The sequence below is a fragment of the Corythoichthys intestinalis genome, chromosome 13 (genome assembly GCF_030265065.1).
Source record: "Corythoichthys intestinalis isolate RoL2023-P3 chromosome 13, ASM3026506v1, whole genome shotgun sequence".
Lineage (NCBI taxonomy): Eukaryota > Metazoa > Chordata > Actinopteri > Syngnathiformes > Syngnathidae > Corythoichthys > Corythoichthys intestinalis.
The window spans coordinates 27,497,175-27,517,994 of record NC_080407.1 but is presented as its reverse complement, the minus strand read 5'-3'; the positions used below and the strand labels follow the sequence as shown (position 1 = coordinate 27,517,994).

The 20,820-nt window shown below is 41.3% G+C and overlaps 1 protein-coding gene across 1 annotated transcript in view; it reads left to right on the top strand.

Annotated features, from left to right (window-relative positions):
* Positions 1 to 13,119, top strand: part of LOC130927899 (gastrula zinc finger protein XlCGF57.1-like) — a 32,321-nt gene extending 19,202 nt beyond the window's left edge. The window contains exon 3 of the mRNA XM_057854011.1: positions 10,253 to 13,119. Within this exon, the coding sequence (XP_057709994.1) occupies positions 10,253 to 11,628 (1,376 nt within the window). The 3' untranslated portion in view covers positions 11,629 to 13,119. The remainder of the gene's footprint in view (positions 1 to 10,252) is intronic.
* The last annotated feature ends 7,701 nt before the right edge of the window (positions 13,120 to 20,820 follow it).

Genomic DNA, 20,820 nt, shown 5'->3' with positions numbered 1-20,820 from the left:
TCAGAAAGGCTCTGTTGTAGTAAACCTTCCGAGCGAACCTAAGCAACTTTTTATTCAAAATACTCCTAAATCGGCAAAATCTTGACTTGAGTCTTTCTTTAAAGGATGAAACAGTTCTAAAATTTTCACATGTCGAAAGTAGACGGAAGGGAACTAAGGCAAAAACGGGAGCAATTTTATCAACTTTATCGGTTGATTCACAACATTAAATGACCTCCAAACATAGCAAAGGTTACTATGTTTTTTGTTTGTTTGTTTTTTTAATGAAAAAAAAAGACATGAAAGGTATCACCAGTTACTTTGCCAAGTAACTTTTTTACGACTGTGTGTGTATTTCAGTAGTCAGTCACTACACTTGCCAAAGAGCTAAGAGGCATTTTAACAGTCTAAAATGTTTACATTTTAAGTGTTTATTTCATTTTTTAAAGCAAAATAAAGGCAGTTTAAAAAAAAAAAAAAATGCAAAACGCAAACCGAAACCGAACCGAAACCGTGATCCCAAAACCGAGGTTCAAACCGAACCGTGGGCTAACTGAACCGTTGCACCCCTAATATATATATATATATATATATATATATATAATAATTCCCCCCCCCCCCCCCCCCCCAATGAGTTACATAATTGGATGTGAAATCATTGCTATCAAGGCTTTGTCAGGCTGTTGCTTACCTTTGCAAAATAGGAAAAAGACTATTACAAAGTATAATACTAGCCCAACAGTAAGAAAGTAAAAATAAGTTCATAATAATAAACTGAATGAACTGAGTAAACTTTTTTTAAACCTCTCAAAGGCCAAACAGTGCAACTTTCATGAAATTATTGTCACATTCTGCTGCTGGTTAGATTGTGTTTTGTTGCTGGGCTGTTAGTGGGGGCGTTCCTGACGTCGCACCTGAATCCAATGCAGGCTCATCAATGCAGCATTTAAGCACGGGTGAGCTCAGAGAAGGCTGCTGAGATATTTGCTTTGCTGATCGCCATTTGACATCTCGCTCGCTACATTTGCTTGTTACGCCCCTGCATTGGGTTTTTTCTGTTAGTGTGCTGCACTCGTTTGTAACCTCTACCCTGTGCAGGTATTTGAGTGTTTTTATTTTGGCTTTTTGGCTCGCTGCCTATCATCTTAGTTAACCTTCGAGTTTGTAGTATTGAGCTTCGTCGACCTGCTGTCACGGACTCCTTTTGTTATTTCTACTATTAAACCCTTGTACGTATCCCCCGCTTGTTGTCCGCTTCGAGGTTCAACCTTGTTTCCGCATTTGCGGACGCTAACAATTATAAGTAATAATAATTGACCACAGCATCCCGTCTCTCTATTAGCCTCCTTTTTTCGGGGGGGGGGGGGGGGGGGGGGGCGATTTAACTCCACATCTCGAAACTTTCAGGCCGCAAATCTTGCATGCAGCCATTGATTTTAATTGACGGGATTTCTATTTTGAAATATTCCCCGACCGCCGCTGTAGCTGTACCGCCATGTCGGCGCCGCCAAGCGGCCTTGTGATTGGTCAGGAGTGGCTATTGGCCCGTTCTCATTGGTCTGGAGCAGGCCAATAGCGATAGCTGCTTGGTGTTCACGTGTCATCACACAACACAGAGACAAAGTACAGTGAGCGCCAGGAGAAAAAAAAAGGCTGCGGTCAAATGTTATAATAATGGACCGGTAAATGGTATCGGCGCCGTCTTTGTTGGTACTCGCCAATACCGATACCACCATTTCGGGCCGAATCGGCGCCCCCTGCCGATACTAGTATCGGTATCGGTGCATCTTTAGTTAAAGCAGATGTTTTACGAAAAAAGTCAAGGTTCGCAGCGAGTCAGCAACAGGCCCACTTTTGCTTAATAGACGATGTTTATTGATTAGAAATTGCAAATAAATGAATAAATGAAGTTTTATTGATTACAATCTAGGGGTGCAACGGTTCAGTTCGCCCACGGTTCGATTTGAACCTCCGTTTTGGGATCACGGTTTTGGTTCGGTTTGCTTTTTTTTTTTTTTTTTTTTTTTTTTTTTTAAACTGCCTTTATTTTGCTTTTTTTAAAAAAAAATGAAATAAACACTTAAAATGTAAACATTTTTGACTGTTAAAATGCCTCTTGGCTCTTTGGCTAGTGGAGTGACTGACTACTTAAATACACACACAGTAGTAAAAAAGTTACTTGGGAAAGTAACTGGTGATACCTTTCATGTTTTTTTTTTCATTAAACAAAAAAACATAGTAACCTTTGCTATGTTTGGAGGTCATTTAATGTTGTGAATCAAACGTTAAAGTTGATAAAATTGCTCCCGTTTTTGCATTAGTTCCCTTCTGTCTACTTTCGACATGTGAACATTTAAAAACTGTTTCATCCTTTAAAGATGGACTCAAGTATTTTAGATAAAAAGTTGCTTAGGTTCGCTCGTAAGGTTTCTACAACAGAGCCTTTCTGAGAAGTTTACTGCTCTAAAATGGCGGCTGTTTCTAACGCTACCGAGTCTGTCATTTCGCATGTAGTTCTATATGCATGATACATCTAGGCGTAGATTGTATGTTGTCGGCTAAGTCAGGTAATGGAGCCACCTAGCCTAGCATCGCGTGTGCTACAGCGTCTCAACAAACACTCTTCCCTCTCCGAGTCTCAGACTTTTCTTGCGTCATTCAAGCAACGCATTGTCTCGTTGCAGAAACTGTGACCAAATCCGAACGGATTTTTAAAAAAAACGTAATGCACGAAAAACGTGCAGATTTTCAACGGAATGTACGACGTACACATTCAAAAATGAGTGCTCACTTGTACAAATTACGACGAGACCGTACAATTTGACAGGTATGAATTATAGTGGACCGTCACAGTTAGGTAGTAGCACTCTGTAGCACGGGACGTCCAACTTCCAACTATTAGTGGTCAGGGCGAAACTATGTGCTTTAGCGAAATCATCTTCGATGGCTTTGCGTGCCATTTCATAAATGTCGGGGATTACGTTGTTGGAGAAATATGTCCGCGACGGAACAATGTAACACGGGTCAAGCGTTGCAAATAAATTAACGAAGCCCGCCGTGTGTTTTCACTGGTGTCATCTTCGGTGTTGTCCTACCCTGAGAAGTGATATCTGTGGGTGATGCTGGTTGAGGCGCCGGAGTCATGTTATAAAAGTGTTGCCATTAGCATGGGGAACAAGCGCTGAGCAATGCTTGCAATTTTTTTTTCTTCAATATTTTCTCTCCCTCCGCATTGTAATCCACGGGGAAAACGAAATGTCGCCACACCGCAGATTTGAAAGAAGCCGGTGCTCCCTCAAAATTCGGTCTCTCCATTCCTCCGCTCGCCATAGGTATTTGTTTTCTTTCTTGTTTCACTTACACTTCGCTCGTAAGCGAGAGAGGGCGTTACTCGGCTTCTATTACATAGATGCTTGACAGCGATCCGACATTTACTTGCGGGGCGGGAATTTCTCCACAGCGGTGCTTCACGTCACACACAGGCACACAGAGCTCGATCAATTCATTCCATCAGCGTTCGGAATACATTAATTGCAAAACCGAAAATGCGCGGTTCATAAAGGCGTATTGAACCGTGCAGGGCGAACCGAACGGTTCGGCTTTGAACCGCAAACCGTTGCACCGCTAATACAATCCCACAAAGGCAAGCAAAAAACAAGCATAACACAGAATAACAAACATAACTCAAAATAACTACAAGGCTAGGTCCAGATTGTCCGTCAAAAAACCCCTACGATGCAGTTAAAACACACAAGCACAAGAAACAATGACGCTAGATAAATTAGTTGTCGAAGCTAAATACCCCCACGCCACAGTTTAAGACACAACGAGTTCCATGATAATGAATCAAGCTCCTACCTGTCGACAATGAACAGAGGGCCACACACAGCTTCCTGGTCTGAGCAATCAAGGAACTCCGGCCGAGCGATTGACGCGTAAAATCCTACGACCGACCCCAAGTGTGGCCCGGAAATGTCCGCTCTTTAGGCTTATGTCACATGAGAACAGAGGGGGCTGACCCCTGCCCTCAGGAGACACCCTGCCTGCCCAAACATGGTAAATTTAACATGTTTTGCTCAACCTCTTAAGGAGATGAGTCTCGTGTCCAAATATAATTGGTTCACTCGTTGTATCTCTTTAGCAGCATCAAATATCCTGGTTACCATAGGTTCATAAGCTGAACTGCGCCAGAGTGGCGAAAATAAGCTGATAAGAAGTTGCATTATCAGTCCAAAAGAATGTATGACAACAACATACAGTCAGTTACTCTTCTCAAAGGCAGTTATGGCGCAGTTAAAAGCAGTTATGACGCAGTTATGTTTATATGTGTGTGGTTATACAAATATGGATCAATTCGGGTCACAAAAAAGGTCACAAGATCACAAGAAAGATCATAAAAAGGTTACACGTGTTTTTCCCCATTCAGCAGGACTCTCATATATAACGTAGTGCACATCTCATGAGCAATGAGATTTTTGCCTTTTTCTTTTTATTGTGGGCCAAATCAATTATATTCAAGGTTTTTTGCTGCTGTAGTCTCATTCTTTTAATAAGACAAGTAACTTGCTATGATCCAGGGTTTTGAACAGACGTGCGTACCCAAGGGTACGCATCTGATGTTGCTCACCGTGGTCCGCAGTGTGCTCAGGGAGTTTGTGTGTCTGCTCAGACACATGAAAACTTAGAGGGAACATTGTGTGTATACACAACTTTTATATGGATAGAACAAATTGCTTGAGCAAACTAGCCTTAGCATAGGATGGCCTCTATAACACAGCAACAATTGAAGACGTTTTGTACATACAACTTTTCTCCTCAGAAATATACGTATACTGCGTATTCATATGTTATTATAAACATCAAATACTTACAGACATATATTTCCGAGGCGTAAACGTAACAGAAAGCATTCACGAGTGTCAATGGTACCGCAAGACACCAGACTGTGTAAGTCATGGGTGTCCAAACCTGTCCTCAGGGGCCGCTGTGGGTCCTGGTTGTTCCTACCAATCGAGCACAGACAGTTTTACCAATGAAGTTTGTGCTAAATCAAACAGCACCTGACTGCAATCAACTGATTACACTTGTGAGACACCAGATTGGTGAAAAGATGTCATCTTGTTTTGTAGGAATGAAATCCGCACCCACTGCGGCCCTATGTGGAATAGTTTGGACACCACTGGTGTAAGTGAATGAGCTTGTGAGCCAAACTGTGACAAAAAAATAGATGCAGTGAATTATTCGGACCGGCAGGTGGCAGCAACACACTGCAAATGGTCAACTGATTTCCCATAGTGGTGCATATAGACCCTACCCACGTGACGTCACAACTCCGCTCTCCTGACTGGTGCCGCCCACTTGTCCGTCAACACATCGTGTTGACCTGTTACGGCTACGTACATTCCTCCTATTTACGGCGTGTTTTTCTGCTCGTTAACATTAATAATCAAAATGGTGAAGGCGTGTGTGGCGGTCGGTTACAATAACAGAGAAGATAGACGGAGAAGACGGAGAGACTTGAAGTTCTACCGGATTCCAAGAGACACGGAGAGGAGAGAGCGAGATGGGCTGCTGCAATTCGACGAGAAAACTGGGCTCCAAACGATTACCATAGATTATGTAGTAGTCATTTTATATCTGGTAAGATGCATTTAATATATATTTAGAGGGTTTTGGGCTGACAACCACAATTAAGATCATTGCTAGGCTAATCGCCGACAACATACACGTATGTATGTAGTGAGAGTGCTATCGCTAAACCATATAAACATTAAAAGCCCTAGCTCCATTGAAAAATGACATGAAATACATTAGATACATTAAATACATTAGCAAGAACAAAAGATTTTGAATTGAAAATTTCGTAACTCACCTTCCGAGCACAAGATTCCTGCCGAATTTTCGTGTACAAGGACCTGTTTCACCCAACCAGCAACGTAGCATTTATAAGCCTCCACGCTCTTAAAGTTTTTCAAACTTTCGTGAGAATAGGCTGACTTTGTGTGGACAAGATAGTTGTAAATATCAGGGTCAGGCAGAGACGGCGAAGGCAGCCGGTCAAAAATCATCGATTTAGGCATCAAATATGGATCTGGCGACTGTATAGAACGAAGCTTTTCCACATAACGCCTTTTATGCAACACATCCAGTGAGTTTACGGCATCAGAAAGCACCGGGTCTTCCATGAAATGCATTTTAAATTCCTCGATCAATTGAAACCAATGCTAATACAGAGACAAAATGACGGACAAGTGGGCGGAACCATACAGCGAGCACGTGGTTTTGTGACGTCGGTGGGTAGGGTATATAGGAAACACTGTGACTTCACCTTTCCAACATGATTATAAACAATTCTTAAGAAGAAGAAATACATAGTTAAAATATGTAGCATTAATATTATAGTAGACTACTACATGTACAGTTGTGTAATTAATTATTGAAGCCAAACAGTAGATGGTGTTTTTGCAAGTTTGACATTCATTTTTCATCTTGTCTATAATCAGATCAAATAATGACATGTCAAATGGAAAAATGCAGCTGAAATAACAAAAATATTTTTGGGAATATTCCAATTTATGGCCTTTCTGTGATTACTTCATTGACGAAATTATTCAACCCCTTAGGTATGTATAACTTTAGTTAGTACTACATCCTTTGCACAAGTTTCTTGCAGTGATCTACTGGTATCTTTGCCCATTCCTCATGGGCAAAGGCCTCCAGTTCATTAACATTTTTGGGCTTGCGTGCTGCAACTGCCCTCTTCAAGTACCACCAAAAGTTTTCTATGGGATTTCAGTACGGTGATTGCGATGCCCACCCCAGAAGGGGTGCGGGTGGATTAGAGTTCCTGTCACCCCAGGAGGAAGCCTCTTCTGAAGATGGTACACAAGAAAGCCTGCAATCCCAGGCAATAGTAGGTGGTTTATTTACCTGACATGCTTCAAATCATAAAAATAATAACAGCCTATATCTTTCCAATCTTGTAATCTCGATGGGTCTTATCTCCATTCCATGTCAGGTAGTCTGGGCTAGTGACGAGATTTGTCGTTCACTTGAGCAAACGAATCCATTCCGGTTCGTTCAGTAAAAAGATTCGTTCAAACAAATCGTTCAACGAATCGTTCGCCCCCCTCATCTCCCTCCCCGCCCAAACGAATCGTTCGGTTACTGAACGGGAAGTGACGTTGCCGAACGAATCACCAAAGACCGCTTCGCAGTATAACTGAACGGGAAGTGACATTGCTTGGTCCCTCCCTCTCTTCCACATTGACCACTCGTCGTAGTTTCAGAAATGAGTGACAGGCGGTATCATTCTGCTTTCACAGACAGCCTCGTCTCCCTCCTGCTGCTGCAAAAGCGAGGGAGAACTTCCGCGTCGTCTGTCCTAGTTCTATGGGCTCAAAGTCATGGCTCGTGCTTGCATTTCGATTTAGGACACGGTTAAACATTTTCCTTTTGTGAGGGGAGTAGGGGGCGGGGGCGCACGGACTTTCTTTAGCAGGTTCTTGATCACACATACAATCACATATACAGCATGTTTGCTGTCACGAAAATAAAAATACATCGAAAGTTTAATTTCTGAATATGGAACGACCAACACATCATATTTACATCTCGCTCTGTTGTATTTTTGTTTTTTAGTATTAAGATGATCGTGTTGAATTTTTGCACTGGTATTAATAAATAAAATAATCCGGTCAGCTCCCCTGTCGTCCCCGCATCTCAGATCGTCAAATGCTGACGAGAAATAATTGTTTGCTCTTTACGATGTCGCCTTTCTACTCTCATTAGTCTGTTAAGAAAAATGTAGACATATTGCGACATCTCCCGTGTCCGCGTGCTTTGTTTTTGGGCGTTTGAGTAGCACATGATGGACGGATTGACATAATTTGTCAAACCAACCAACACCTGACACGAAGAAAAAAAAAAAAAACACTCGGAAAAAAATTACATGTATATACAGTTTCATTGCAAATCAGTATTATGGTGATCATATTGTTTTTTTGCACTGGTATTAATAAATAAAATAATCCTGTCAGCTCCCCTGTCGTCCCCGCATCTCAGATCGTCAAATGCTGACGAGAAATAATTGTTAGCTCTTTACGATGTCGCCTTTCTACTCTCATTCGTCTGTTAAGAAAAATGTAGACATATTGCGACATCTCCCGTGTCTGCGTGCGTTGTTTTGGGCGCTTGAGTAGCACATGATGGACGGATTGACATAATTTGTCTAACCAACCAACACCCGACACGCTGACACGAAAAAAAAAAAAAAACACTCGGGAAAAAATTGACATGTATATACAGTTTCATTGCAAATCAGTATTATGGTGCTCATACTAAATATTTTTTTCTGTGCACATATGAGGTAAATATCGCTGCCATGAAGCCTCCATATAGTGACAGTTCTCTGCCCGCTTCACTGCCGTCACGCGACCGCAGCTCAGCTTTTGCTTGCCTCGTAGCTACCCGTGTTTTAAATTACTGTAAATTTGATAGTATGTCGTCATAGGCAGTCACGAGTTTGTTGAGAAAAGTACTACTCTAAACAATGCTCGCTAGATTTGTGTGGTGTTTTTGTCTGTTTGAGCAGCATTTGATAGGCTCCACGTTAACAAATATGTGACAAAGTCATTTCCTTTCATTTTCTGATTCATTCACCGCATAGTCATTACTGGAAAATCAAGTTAGCAGCAAGCTAGGTCAGGAACCGGAGGACCGAGTCACTGAACGGGAAGTGACAAAACTCAGTCTTGCCCCTCTGCCTGCACGCTGGCTGCTTATTGGCCACACGTGGACGTGAGTGACAAACGCCCTGATTCTGTTTCCGGTCCCTCCCCTGCCCGCGATGAGGCTGGCGTCTGATTGGTCGTTTGCGATGTCAGAAGACGCTGCCGCTTGCTCAACGCCCTCCCACGCAGCGAACAAGCACCACCTTCATAGAACGAATCAGTGCAGATGATGATTAGTTCGGTCTCGTTCACCAAAACAATTCGTTCAAAAAGAACGAATCGTTCGCGACCGATACAACACTAGTCTGGGCACATTGTTTGCATCCTGATTAGCGTCTGGCTAATACATGTACAGTCCAACATAAAATTCCAACCTCCTCCTCTTCCTCCAACTCTTCAAAAACTTGGATCTCCTCACTTGTGCTCGATCTATCGCTTATATCGCTGTTTGAATCATTGTTGGAAGGGCTTTGTATGGCGGCCGTATGGAGCGCTGCCATCGCTGTTATCGGTGTGACGTATCACTTCCGGGTTTGTCCCCTTCCAGGCTCGTACTTCGGAAACGCGATTATTTTGTCAAATATACAACATATAAATTATTTTTTCATGCTTTATTTGTTGGACAACGTTTAATTACTTTAATTGTGACCCTATTTGGCATTTTATGAAATAACTTCACATTTGGTCTTTAAGACAATCATAAAAAAAATTATAAGAGCAGAATGGGTGAATTATCGCATATTATACAATAACATACAGACAAAAAAACAACATTAAACAAGGAATACACACACACACAAATACTTCCCTAGTTGAGGAGAATTTATCACCTCAATATGTTGGAATTTGTATATTTACTGATCAGAACGCTTTTTATCATCGTTTTAAAGCTGGAGATGTATTTCAACACTTTTAGCTTGTCGTCAAGCTCATTCCAAATTAGGGCCAAATAAAAGAGAAAAAAAGGACTACGAAATGTAAGTCGTACCATTGCTACGAGAAAAAAAGCCCTATTTTTACGAAGGGAAATGTAAAAAAAAAAATCCTGGGGGAAACCCTGGATTTATTTTATTTATTATTTATACTTCATTTGGGGACATTGTTGAGTCACTTCCTTTTCAGAAGAGCAGGGTAGAGTACACAAAAAATGGACTCAAGTAAGAGTAGCGTTACTTCAAAATAATACTAATCAAGTAATCATCCCCAAAAAATGTACTCAAGTAAAAGTAAAAAAGTATTTCGTGAAAAAAAATACTCATGATTAAATTTGTAAAGGCTTATTTTTATTTTTTTTTTTTTTTCGTAATCAATGAATAATAATAATAAAGGAAATGAATAAAATTGCCACTGCTTGCACCTGAAAGATGAGGGCGTGCCAATGCACAATGACTAACTGCCAATCGGTGCATCGTTGTCATCGGAATGACAGCCCAGAATGCATCTTGTACGGGCGTGTACATACTCAGCCAGTCTAACCTCATGGTCTACTAGCTGGATAGACGGTCCATACAATACATCATTTGTCTTCTTGTGTCTTGCAGGTTTAAGCAAATATCTTTGTCCTGACGCTCAACAGCTAAAGAGAGAAGGACAACTTCCAATCAAAAAGGAGGAGGGAGAGCTGCCATACATTAAAGAGGAGGGCGATATCACCATGTCGACTGGTGAGCCCTTGAATAGCGAGGATGGTCCGAGTGAAGCCAGCAGAGAGACAGAGCCTCCAAGCAGCAGCTCAACGGAAGGATCGCAACCACACATTTTCATCGCACCATCAGATAGAAATGGCGCCACGTCACACTCACCTTACAAAGGTGGTGATCAGAAGAAATCACACCGTGGGAAAACCTTTGCTAATAACGATACTTGTCGTATGCATATGAGGAGCCACACTGGTGAAAATCCACATGTCTGCTTAGTTTGTGGTAGAGGATTCACTCAACGTCACCACTTAAAAGGACACACAAGAACCCACACTGGTGAAAAACCTTTTTCCTGCTCAGTTTGTGGTCAAAGATTCCGTGACAAGCTGACCTTGAAACGACACACAAGGACCCACACTGGCGAAAAACCTTTTGCCTGCTCAGTTTGTGGTCGAGGTTTCGCTGCAAAGCAAACCTTACAAATACACATAAGTACGCACACCGGGGAAAAACCTTTTTCCTGCTCAGTTTGTGGTAAAAGATTCGCCCAGAAGCAATACTTAACAAACCACACAAGAACCCATACTGGTGAAAAACCCTATACCTGCTCAGTTTGTAGCCAAAGATTCAGTCAAAAGAGCAGCTTCAACAAACACCTAAGAACCCACACTGGTGAAAAACCTTTTTCCTGCTCAGTTTGTGGTCAAGGATTCACTCAGAAGCAAAACTTAAAAAGTCACGAAAGAACCCACACTGGTGAAAAACCTTTTTCCTGCTCAGTTTGTGGTCAAGGATTCACTCAGAAGCAAAACTTAAAAAGTCACGAAAGAACCCACACTGGTGAAAAACCTTTTTCCTGCTCAGTTTGTGGTCAAGGATTCAGGCATAAGAGTGCCTTAAAAGTACACACAAGAACCCACACTGGCGAAAAACCTTTTTCCTGCTCAGTTTGTGGGAAAAGATTCACTAACAAGAGTGAATTAAACACACACACAAGAACCCACACTGGTGAAAAACCTTATTCCTGCTCAGATTGTGGTAAACAATTATGTGACAAGAACGCCTTAAAAAGTCACACAAGAACTCACACAGGTGAAAAGCCTTTTTCCTGCTCAGTTTGTGGAAAAAGATTCACACAGAAGAGCAACATAGATAGACACACAAGAACCCACACTGGCGAAAAACCTTTTTCCTGCTCAGTTTGTGGTCAAAAATTCGTTAGCAAGGATCGGATTAAGAGACACGTGTGTATTGGTGTGAGAAGCAGTGGCCAATGACTGTTTTTGACAATGACTGAGGTTGTATTATTTACCTGACGTGTTTCGGCGACTACTTCCACCTTCATCAGAGTTTCACTGATGTTGGTGTGACGCATCATACATCAACTGATGGAAGATGAAGGCGGAACTAGTCACTGAAACGTCAGATAAATAAAACAACCTAAAACACATTGTCTGGGATAAAAGAATAATTCAGCTATTATATGGACATGTTTGTAGTTATTTCACCTGTTTTTGCTTAGTACATTTCCACGCATGTTCATTCATAGTTCTTTTACCTTCAGTGAGAATTGACAGTGACACTTGACAAGTCTAAACAAATGATGGACAGTAGATAAAATAAGCCTCTTCAACTCTTTCTCTTAAAGTGCCTGTGATGCGAAAAAAAAAATCTTAAATGGTATTATTGCACTTTAAATCACATTTTGAGACGATTCGACTATTTACAATGATTTGGCAAAGCGCATTGATGAGAAATGAGTCTTTTAATCTGCCATCTATCATTATATTACTCTGGCGTCTCCATCAGGGTGGTGATGTCGGCAGAGTAGCGATTTTAGTGGTTTTTTAATTCAGCTCAATGGAGCAGGAAGCGTTTTTTCGCAATTCTTGTTCAAGTGTGGATCTTTCAAGTGATGATGTCCATACAGAGGAAGCCTGTGGCATACAGCCATATATGCTTGTCATATTGTAATAATTTTCCAGAGCCCTCTGGTATTGCATCAAACACAATAGAATACTCACGTGGTGTAACAAAATTCTTGACATGTAAAAAGATTACCTTCATCGTTCAATAATTGACTAAGAAAATGTTGTCTTTGAGTCATCTTTCAATACATAAAGATTTATTTCGATATTGTATGGCTTGATTGTTTCAAATGTAATATCTATGTGGTGAAAAATTGTGTTTGTATATCATTGACCATAACATAAGGAGTTGAATGTGGAATTTCGCTGATTCAACTGGTAACTTAAAAATTTGTAATTAGACCTTAACAGAAATTCCAGACTTCCTACAGATTTAAAGATATGTGTATTGATGAAATTTCATTTCAATTTTTTAGTTGGGATTTTTCAAATATAATTTATTCAATTTCATTTTTAACGATGCCTCGAAGTAAAGTCTAAAGCGTTAAAGCCTCCTGAAGCTACATTATTTATCTTAACATTGTTTATGTAATGCATTTTGTTTTTCCAACCGAAATAGAATAAAATCTGTGATTTTTTTAAAAATAAATATCTCTTCTCACATCAAGCGCCATCGCTGTAAATGTCAACCTGCAATTACCTTCAACTTCAGAGACTAATGATCTACCAGGCTACTCTCTGTAGCCAAAGATTAAATCTCTTCTGGACTGAACCAATTAAAGGATCCAAATTTTCTGTCACCCTTGCCCTTTGGTCCTTTTCAATTGTAATACCCAAATATTTGACTTTATGTATAACGATGATCCCAGATACGTTCTCATCACAGCATTCTTTAACTGGTAGAAGTCCGCATTTTGATACAAGCTGACAGAAGCTTTAGAAAATACATTTATAATGTCAATTGCTTTGTGAAATTGGGATTTATTCTTTAAAAATAGTGTAGTATCATCTGCGACTTAGTTGAGTGATTGTTAAAGTTCTATTTGCTATAGTTATGCCTTTTACTTTACTATTTCTAAGGTGGATGGATAATATCTGCATAGGAAAAAAAGAAATGCTGAAATTGGACACCGCTGACAGATCGCTCGATTGATGTAGTAGTGCCAAATGGACGTTTAATGGAGCTATTTGTATTTGCATATAATGTGTTAATACATTTTGTGAGAGAATTTTATTCATGCTTAAAACACAACCATTATACAGTGCCTTGCAAAAGTATTCGGCCCCCTTGAACCTTGCAACCTTTCGCCACATTTCAGGCTTCAAACATAAAGATATAAAATTTTAATGTTTTGTCAAGAATCAACAACAAGTGGGACACAATCGTGAAGTGGAACAAAATTTATTGGATAATTTAAACTTTTTTAACAAAAAACTGAAAAGTGGGGCGTGCAATATTATTCGGCCCCCTTGCGTTAATACTTTGTAGCGCCACCTTTTGCTCCAATTACAGCTGCAAGTCGCTTGGGGTATGTTTCTATCAGTTTTGCACATCGAGAGACTGACATTCTTGCCCATTCTTCCTTGCAAAACAGCTCGAGCTCAGTGAGGTTGGATGGAGAGTGGTTGTGAAGAGCAGTCTTCAGCTCTTTCCACAGATTCTCGATTGGATTCAGGTCTGGACTTTGACTTGGCCATTCTAACACCTGGATACGTTTATTTTTGAACCATTCCATTGTAGATTTGGCTTTATGTTTTGGATCATTGTCCTGTTGGAAGCTAAAACTCTCCGTCCCAGTCTCAGGTCTTGTGCAGATACAAACAGGTTTTTATTCCAGAATGTTCCTGTATTTGGCTGCATCCATCTTCCCGTCAATTTTAACCATCTTCCCTGTCCCTGCTGAAGAAAAGCAGGCCCAAACCATGATGCTGCCACCACCATGTTTGACAGTGGGGATGGTGTGTTCAGGGTGATGAGCTGTGTTGCTTTTACGCCAAACATATCGTTTTGCATTGTGGCCAAAAAGTTGAATTTTGGTTTCATCTGACCAGAGCACCTTCTTCCACATGTTTGGTGTGTCTCCCAGGTGGCTTGTGGCAAACTTTAAACGAGACTTTTTATGGATATCTTTGAGAAATGGCTTTCTTCTTGCCACTCTTCCATAAAGGCCAGATTTGTGCAGTGTACGACTGATTGTTGTCCTATGGACAGACTCTCCCACCTCAGCTGTAGATCTCTGCAGTTCATCCAGAGTGATCATGGGCCTCTTGGCTGCATCTCTGATCAGTTTTCTCCTTGTTTGAGAAGAAAGTTTGGAAGGACGGCCGGGTCTTGGTAGATTTGCAGTGGACTGATGCTCCTTCCATTTCAATATGATGGCTTGCACAGTGCTCCTTGAGATGTTTAAAGCTTGGGAAATCTTTTTGTATCCAAATCCGGCTTTAAACTTCTCCACAACAGTATCTCGGACCTGCCTGGTGTGTTCCTTGGTTTTCATAATGCTCTCTGCACTTTAAACAGAACCCTGAGACTATCACAGAGCAGGTGCATTTATACGGAGACTTGATTACACACAGGTGGATTCTTTTTATCATCATCGGTCATTTAGGACAACATTGGATCATTCAGAGATCCTCACTGAACTTCTGGAGTGAGTTTGCTGCACTGAAAGTAAAGGGGCCGAATAATATTGCACGCCCCACTTTTCAGTTTTTTATTTGTTAAAAAAGTTTAAATTATCCAATAAATGTTGTTCCACTTCACGATTGTGTCCCACTTGTTGTTGATTCTTGACAAAAAAATTAAATTTCATATCTTTATGTTTGAAGCCTGAAATGTGGCGAAAGGTTGCAAGATTCAAGGGGGCCGAATACTTTTGCAAGGCACTGTACATCATCTTTTGTATGCTTTTGTTATGCTTGCATGAGAACATTGTAACATAGAGTATCATTTGCCACGTTTACATGGAGCCAAATATTCCAATTACAATCGGAATATTTGTTCAAACCGAATAAATGTGTTCCATATAAACACCTCATTCGGAATGAACAGGCCCAAACCGAATGGAATTTCATTCCGATTCACAGGGGTGGAATATTCCTTTTCCCAAACCGATTAGAAGTAAAATTATATCATGTAAACAGGGAAGCGGAATGGTGTCTGGTTGCGTTCTTTCTGCGCATGCTCCGTACTGACATGGTGACGTCACTTGGAGACGTAAGTAACGTCACTTGCAACATGGCTTCCAAGCACACGCACAGCGCACCCACACAACTTTTTAAATGAACGGCGTATCATTCTGAAGTTTTGTTTCCACTCGAAAAGTTAAAACAGCGGCTGATCTGACGATCGATCTCCATGTTTTGCAACGTGACGCTTTGTTTTGATTAATCTGCGCATGTCAGACGGCAGTTGTCAAACGTCCTTTCGGAATAAAGGCAGTCACATGTAAACGCTGGATCGGAATAGATGAAGTGACATGTAAACAGCTGATGTGAAATTTCCATTCGGAATGATTTGAATTTGTATGAATAAAAGTCAGCATGTAAACGTGGCTATTGTTATATTAACCTGTTTGAGTGTGCCTTCCCATAGACTTGACTATAGACCCTACCCACCGACGTCACAAAATCACGTGCTCGCTGTATGGTTCCGCTCCCTTGTCCGTCATTTTGTGTCTGTATTATCAATGGTCTCAATTGATCGAGCAATTTATAATGCATTTCATTGAAGACCCGGTGCTTTCAGATGCCGTAAACTCACTTGATGCGTTGCATAAAAGGCGTTATGTGGAAAAGCTTCAGTTTATCCATTCGCCAGATCCATATTTGATGCCTAAATCGATGTTTTTCGACCCGCTGTCTCCGCCGTATTTGCCTGACATCTGCTAGCTCCCCTGATATGTACAACTATCTTGTCCACACAAAATCAGCCTATTCTCACGAAAGTTTGAAAAACTTTAAGAGCGTGGAGGCTTATAAATACTTCGTTGCTGGTTGGGTGAAACAGGTCCTCGTCCACGAAAATTCGGCAGGAATCTATCTTGTGCTTGGAAAGGTGAGTTACGAAATTTTCAATTCAAAATCTTTTGTTATTGCTAACATCCACTGTCAAGTCTAATGTATTTCATGTCGTTTGTCAATGGAGTTAGGGCTTTTAATGTTTATATGGTTTAGCGATAGCACTCTCACTACATACATACGTGTATGTTGTCGGCGATTAGCCTAGCAATGATCTTAATTGTGGTTGTCAGCCCAAAACCCTCTAAATATATATTAAATGCATCTTACCAGATATAAAATGACTACTACATAATCTGTGGTAATCGTTTGGAGCCCAGTTTTCTCGTCGAATTGCAGCAGCCCATCTCGCTCTCTTCTCTCCGGGTCTCTCGGAATCCGGTAGAACTTCAAGTCTCTCCGTCTTCTCCGTCTATCTTCTCTGTTATTGCAACCGACCGCCACACACGCCTTCACCATTTTGATTAATAATGTTAACGAGCAGAAAAACACGTCGTAAATAGGAGGAATGTACGTAGCCGTAACAGGTAAACATGATGTGTTGACGGACAATTGGGCGGCACCAGTCAGGAGGAAGGAGTTGTGACGTCACGTGGGTAGGGTCTATTGTAGACTGTATCACAATATGTCCAAATATGGACTGTTATGTTCCTGTGTTTTCCAGTATGCCCTGAATGAATACAATGGGCAACTGTGGCTTATCAGACTGAGCTCATCATCGTTCTAGCCAGAGCCGGTGTTCAAGGTCATAACTTAAAGTGCATGTGACACGAAAAAGCATGTTTTCATAATACACGCGGTATTTTATGCTCCTGAATGATATGGACCGCTTGGATGTGTGTGGAAGCGATCGCTATATTTATTTAGTTTTTTTAGTCCCGCGCCATGAAAATGAGTGACTTCCGGCTTCGGTCTCGCTTTGAGGAGGAGGGCGCTGTGACGTGTACGGGTGAAGGCGTCCTCTTCACTAAACAGCCATACTGTTGTGTATGAGGACTAAGGATTCAGCTGATTTTGCGGATAAATACGTTTATTTTTTGCATCACGCCAGCCAAACGGCTGCAGAAAAATCTTGCTTTATGAGGGAGAGGCGTGTGCGCCTTTTTGAAGTTTCAAAAGGTTCCCATTCACCGTGGATATTGGCCAAGCCCTACTACTGTGGGACCATTGGACTTACGAGGAAGTGAGTAAACATCTTGTTTTGTATTATGTCAAATATTAATACAGCGATTACAAAGTAAACACTACAAACTTTCTTTAAATAAAGGACTACTTACGTTTGATCATTGATAGGCATATAAAAAGCTCTCCTCAAGCACATTAGTTGCACATTAGCTGCACAACAACTGCAGCCGCCCTCCTCCGAGGAACGAACTGTAAATTGCTCTCCGCCGGGCGGGATGCCGATCCGCGAAGACAATCGACAACCCAGTCGTCATGTCAAATATTCCGGGCTAGTTATGTGTGATCTTCCGCTTCGAAGACTTTGAAACATCACTCGGTTCGGGTTAGCATGTCGCCTAGCTGTCACGCCTCTTAGTTTGTTTACATTCTCCGAAGCCGGGGAAGAGAAATGACATATGTCCGATTTAGGTGTCATAAAATATCGTTCGGGAGGTGCGACAGTAAAGGTGGAAGTCGACAGTTTTGACCATTATGGAGTAATTTTGCCATGTCGTCCTGAATAAGTGCATTTTTATTATTTCATATTCCATTTAGCACAATGAAAATACTTGGATAAAAAGAATATCCTGTAAAAATACTGAAGTAAAGAGACGGATACAATGACATTTTGCAGCTCTCTTCGTCGCGTTTTCCTCGTTGTGAATAGTTCCCCCTCGACGGACTGACTGGTCCTTCTCAAGCCATTTATTTCGCTATTGGGGAAAAATACTTGGATAAAAAGAATATCCTGTAAAAATATTGGAGTAGAGAGACTGAAACAATGACATTTTGCGGCTCTCTCCGTCGCGTTTTCCTCGTTCTGAATAATTCCCCCTCAGTGGGCTGAATAGTAAAACCGATGAGCCCAGTCTCCCGCTGACGTCATCCACGTGTTGGGGATGCTCGAGCCCTATAATGGTAGGTGTGGCTAATCGGCAGATTAAAAGACTAATTTCTTTCTAATAACTTTCTATGAGGACAACATTTCTCTTCTATTAAAGAGGGAAAAAGACCCAGTTGAGTGTGGGAGTTCGAGGCCTATCAGCCTTTTAAACGTTGATCAGAAGATACTTGCTAAGGTTCTAGCAACACGTCTACAGCAAGCCCTACCTACTCTTATCGCGGCTGACCAGACAGGGTTCATGGCCGGCCGAGACTCGTCTAACACAAGAAGACATTAACATTATTGGATCTCCTAGTTCTGAGGTACCTGAAGTGGTGATCTCATTAGATGCTGAAAAAGCATTTGATATGGTTGAATGGAAGTATTTGTTTTATATTTTAGCAAAGTTTGGTTTTATTGATGATTTTATTAAATGGATCAAAATGCTTTATCAGTCTCCAACTGCTCAGGTCTTTACAAATGGGGTACGGTCAGCTTCATTCCCCCTTCACAGGGGTACTAGGCAGGGCTGCCCCCTTTCTCCACTTCTGTTCAACCTGGCAGTGGAACCACTGGCTATGTGGCTTCGTGAGGAGGCACGAGTAGTGGGGATCTCCAGGATTGAGGTCACCCATAAATGATGTCTTTACGCGGACGATTTGTTGTTGTATTTGTCAAACACAGTTTCATTCATCCCGATTGTCATTGACATTTTAACTCAGTTTGGCAAATATTCTGGTTATAAATTAAATATTGGAGAAAGTGAACTTCTGCCCATCAACACCTTATCAAGAATGATACCTGCATCCTCGTTTCCATTCAAAGTTACAGCTGAAAGGTTTCGATACCTGGGTATTTTCATCCCTGCTTCTTTTGCGGACCTTTTTAAGAGTAACTTTGATCCGTTAATTGATAAATGTAAGCTTGACATGACACGCTGGTCAGTGCTTCCACTCTCACTGACAGGCAGAGTTAATTTGGTTAAAATGGTTTTACTCCCTAAATTTCTCTGTTTCAACACATTCCGATTTTTTTAAGGAAATCCTTTTTTCACAATCTAGATAAATTAATTTCTACATTTCTATGGCCGGACAAGCACCCCCGTATTAACAAAACAATACTGCGGTTGCCTAAGAATCAGGGAGGCCTTGCTCTTCTGAATTTTATTCTTTATTACTGGGCATGTAATATTGTCAAAATAAATAATTGGCTGTCGGGAGACACAGACTTGTGTCCCTCATGGGCCCAGCTTGAGTTAAGATCCTCTAGGTTGTCGCTGAAGTCTCGCCTAACTGCAAAGCTTCCTTTAAAGATTCGCCATATTTCCCAAAACCTTGTTGCCATCAATTCATTAAAAATTTGGATTCAGTTTCATAAAAACTATGGTCTGGTAGATCCTTCAATTCTTGCACCAATAGCAAAAAATCATTCATTCCCTCCTTCTAACCTCGATCCCACCTTTGGGAATTGGCGCAACAGAGGCCTGATAAATATTCGAGACCTATACGTTGACGGCCACTTTATGAATTTCGAAGAGCTATCGAAGAAATTCAACCTACCTCAATCCCACTTCTACCGTTTTTTACGAATTAGGCACTTCGTCCAATCTACCTATCCAAATTTTCCCAATCAGCCACCAACCTCTTTGATTGATTCTTTGCTTAACCTCGACCATGCCCATAGACCAGGGGTCCCCAACCTATTCCACTAAGGCACACTGTGGGTGCAGGATTTCATTCTTACCAAACAAGATGACAACACTTTTTCCCCAATCTGGTGTTTTACAAGTGCAATCAGTTGATTGCAGTCAGGTGTGGCTTGTTTTAGCAGAAGCCTCATTGGTTCAACTGTCTCTGCTGGAAAAAAAACCAGGACCCACAGTGTGCCTTGAGGACTGGGTTGAAAACCCCTGCCATAGACAAACCATCTCATTCATCTTTAATTCCTCTGACTATCAGAGTCATCTATATACTCACTCTTTAAAACAGAAGTGGGAGGACAAGATCGGGACTGCAATATCGGACAATCGTTGGAAGCAGATTTGTAAGCTGGCCCATTCCTCCTCCATTTGTGCCAGACATGGTCTATTGCAATGCAAAGTAGTTTTCAGAGTACACTACACTAATGCTCGACTCGCAAAAATTTACCCCACTACCCCTGACTGCTGCAATAGATGTAAACAATCACCTGCCGATCATACACATATGTTTTGGTCCTGTCCCAGTCTCACTGGTTTCTGGCGGCAGATCTTTGAAACTTTGGAAACCGTGTCTGGCACAAACCTGGGGAACGACCCATACATAGCACTTTTTGGTTGCCCTCCTCTGTCACTTGTTTTATCTGCACCGACACGCTATGTAATTGCTTTTACGACCCTATTAGCGAGACGGCTCATTTTATTCAAGTGGAAACATGCACATCCCCCATCTTACAATAGGAGGGTTTCACGTGACGTCACAGCGCTGCCTTGTGAGAGCGCCAAAATCAGATGGAGGGCAGGAAGTGAAGTACCGCTATTTAGAAACAGGGTTTGT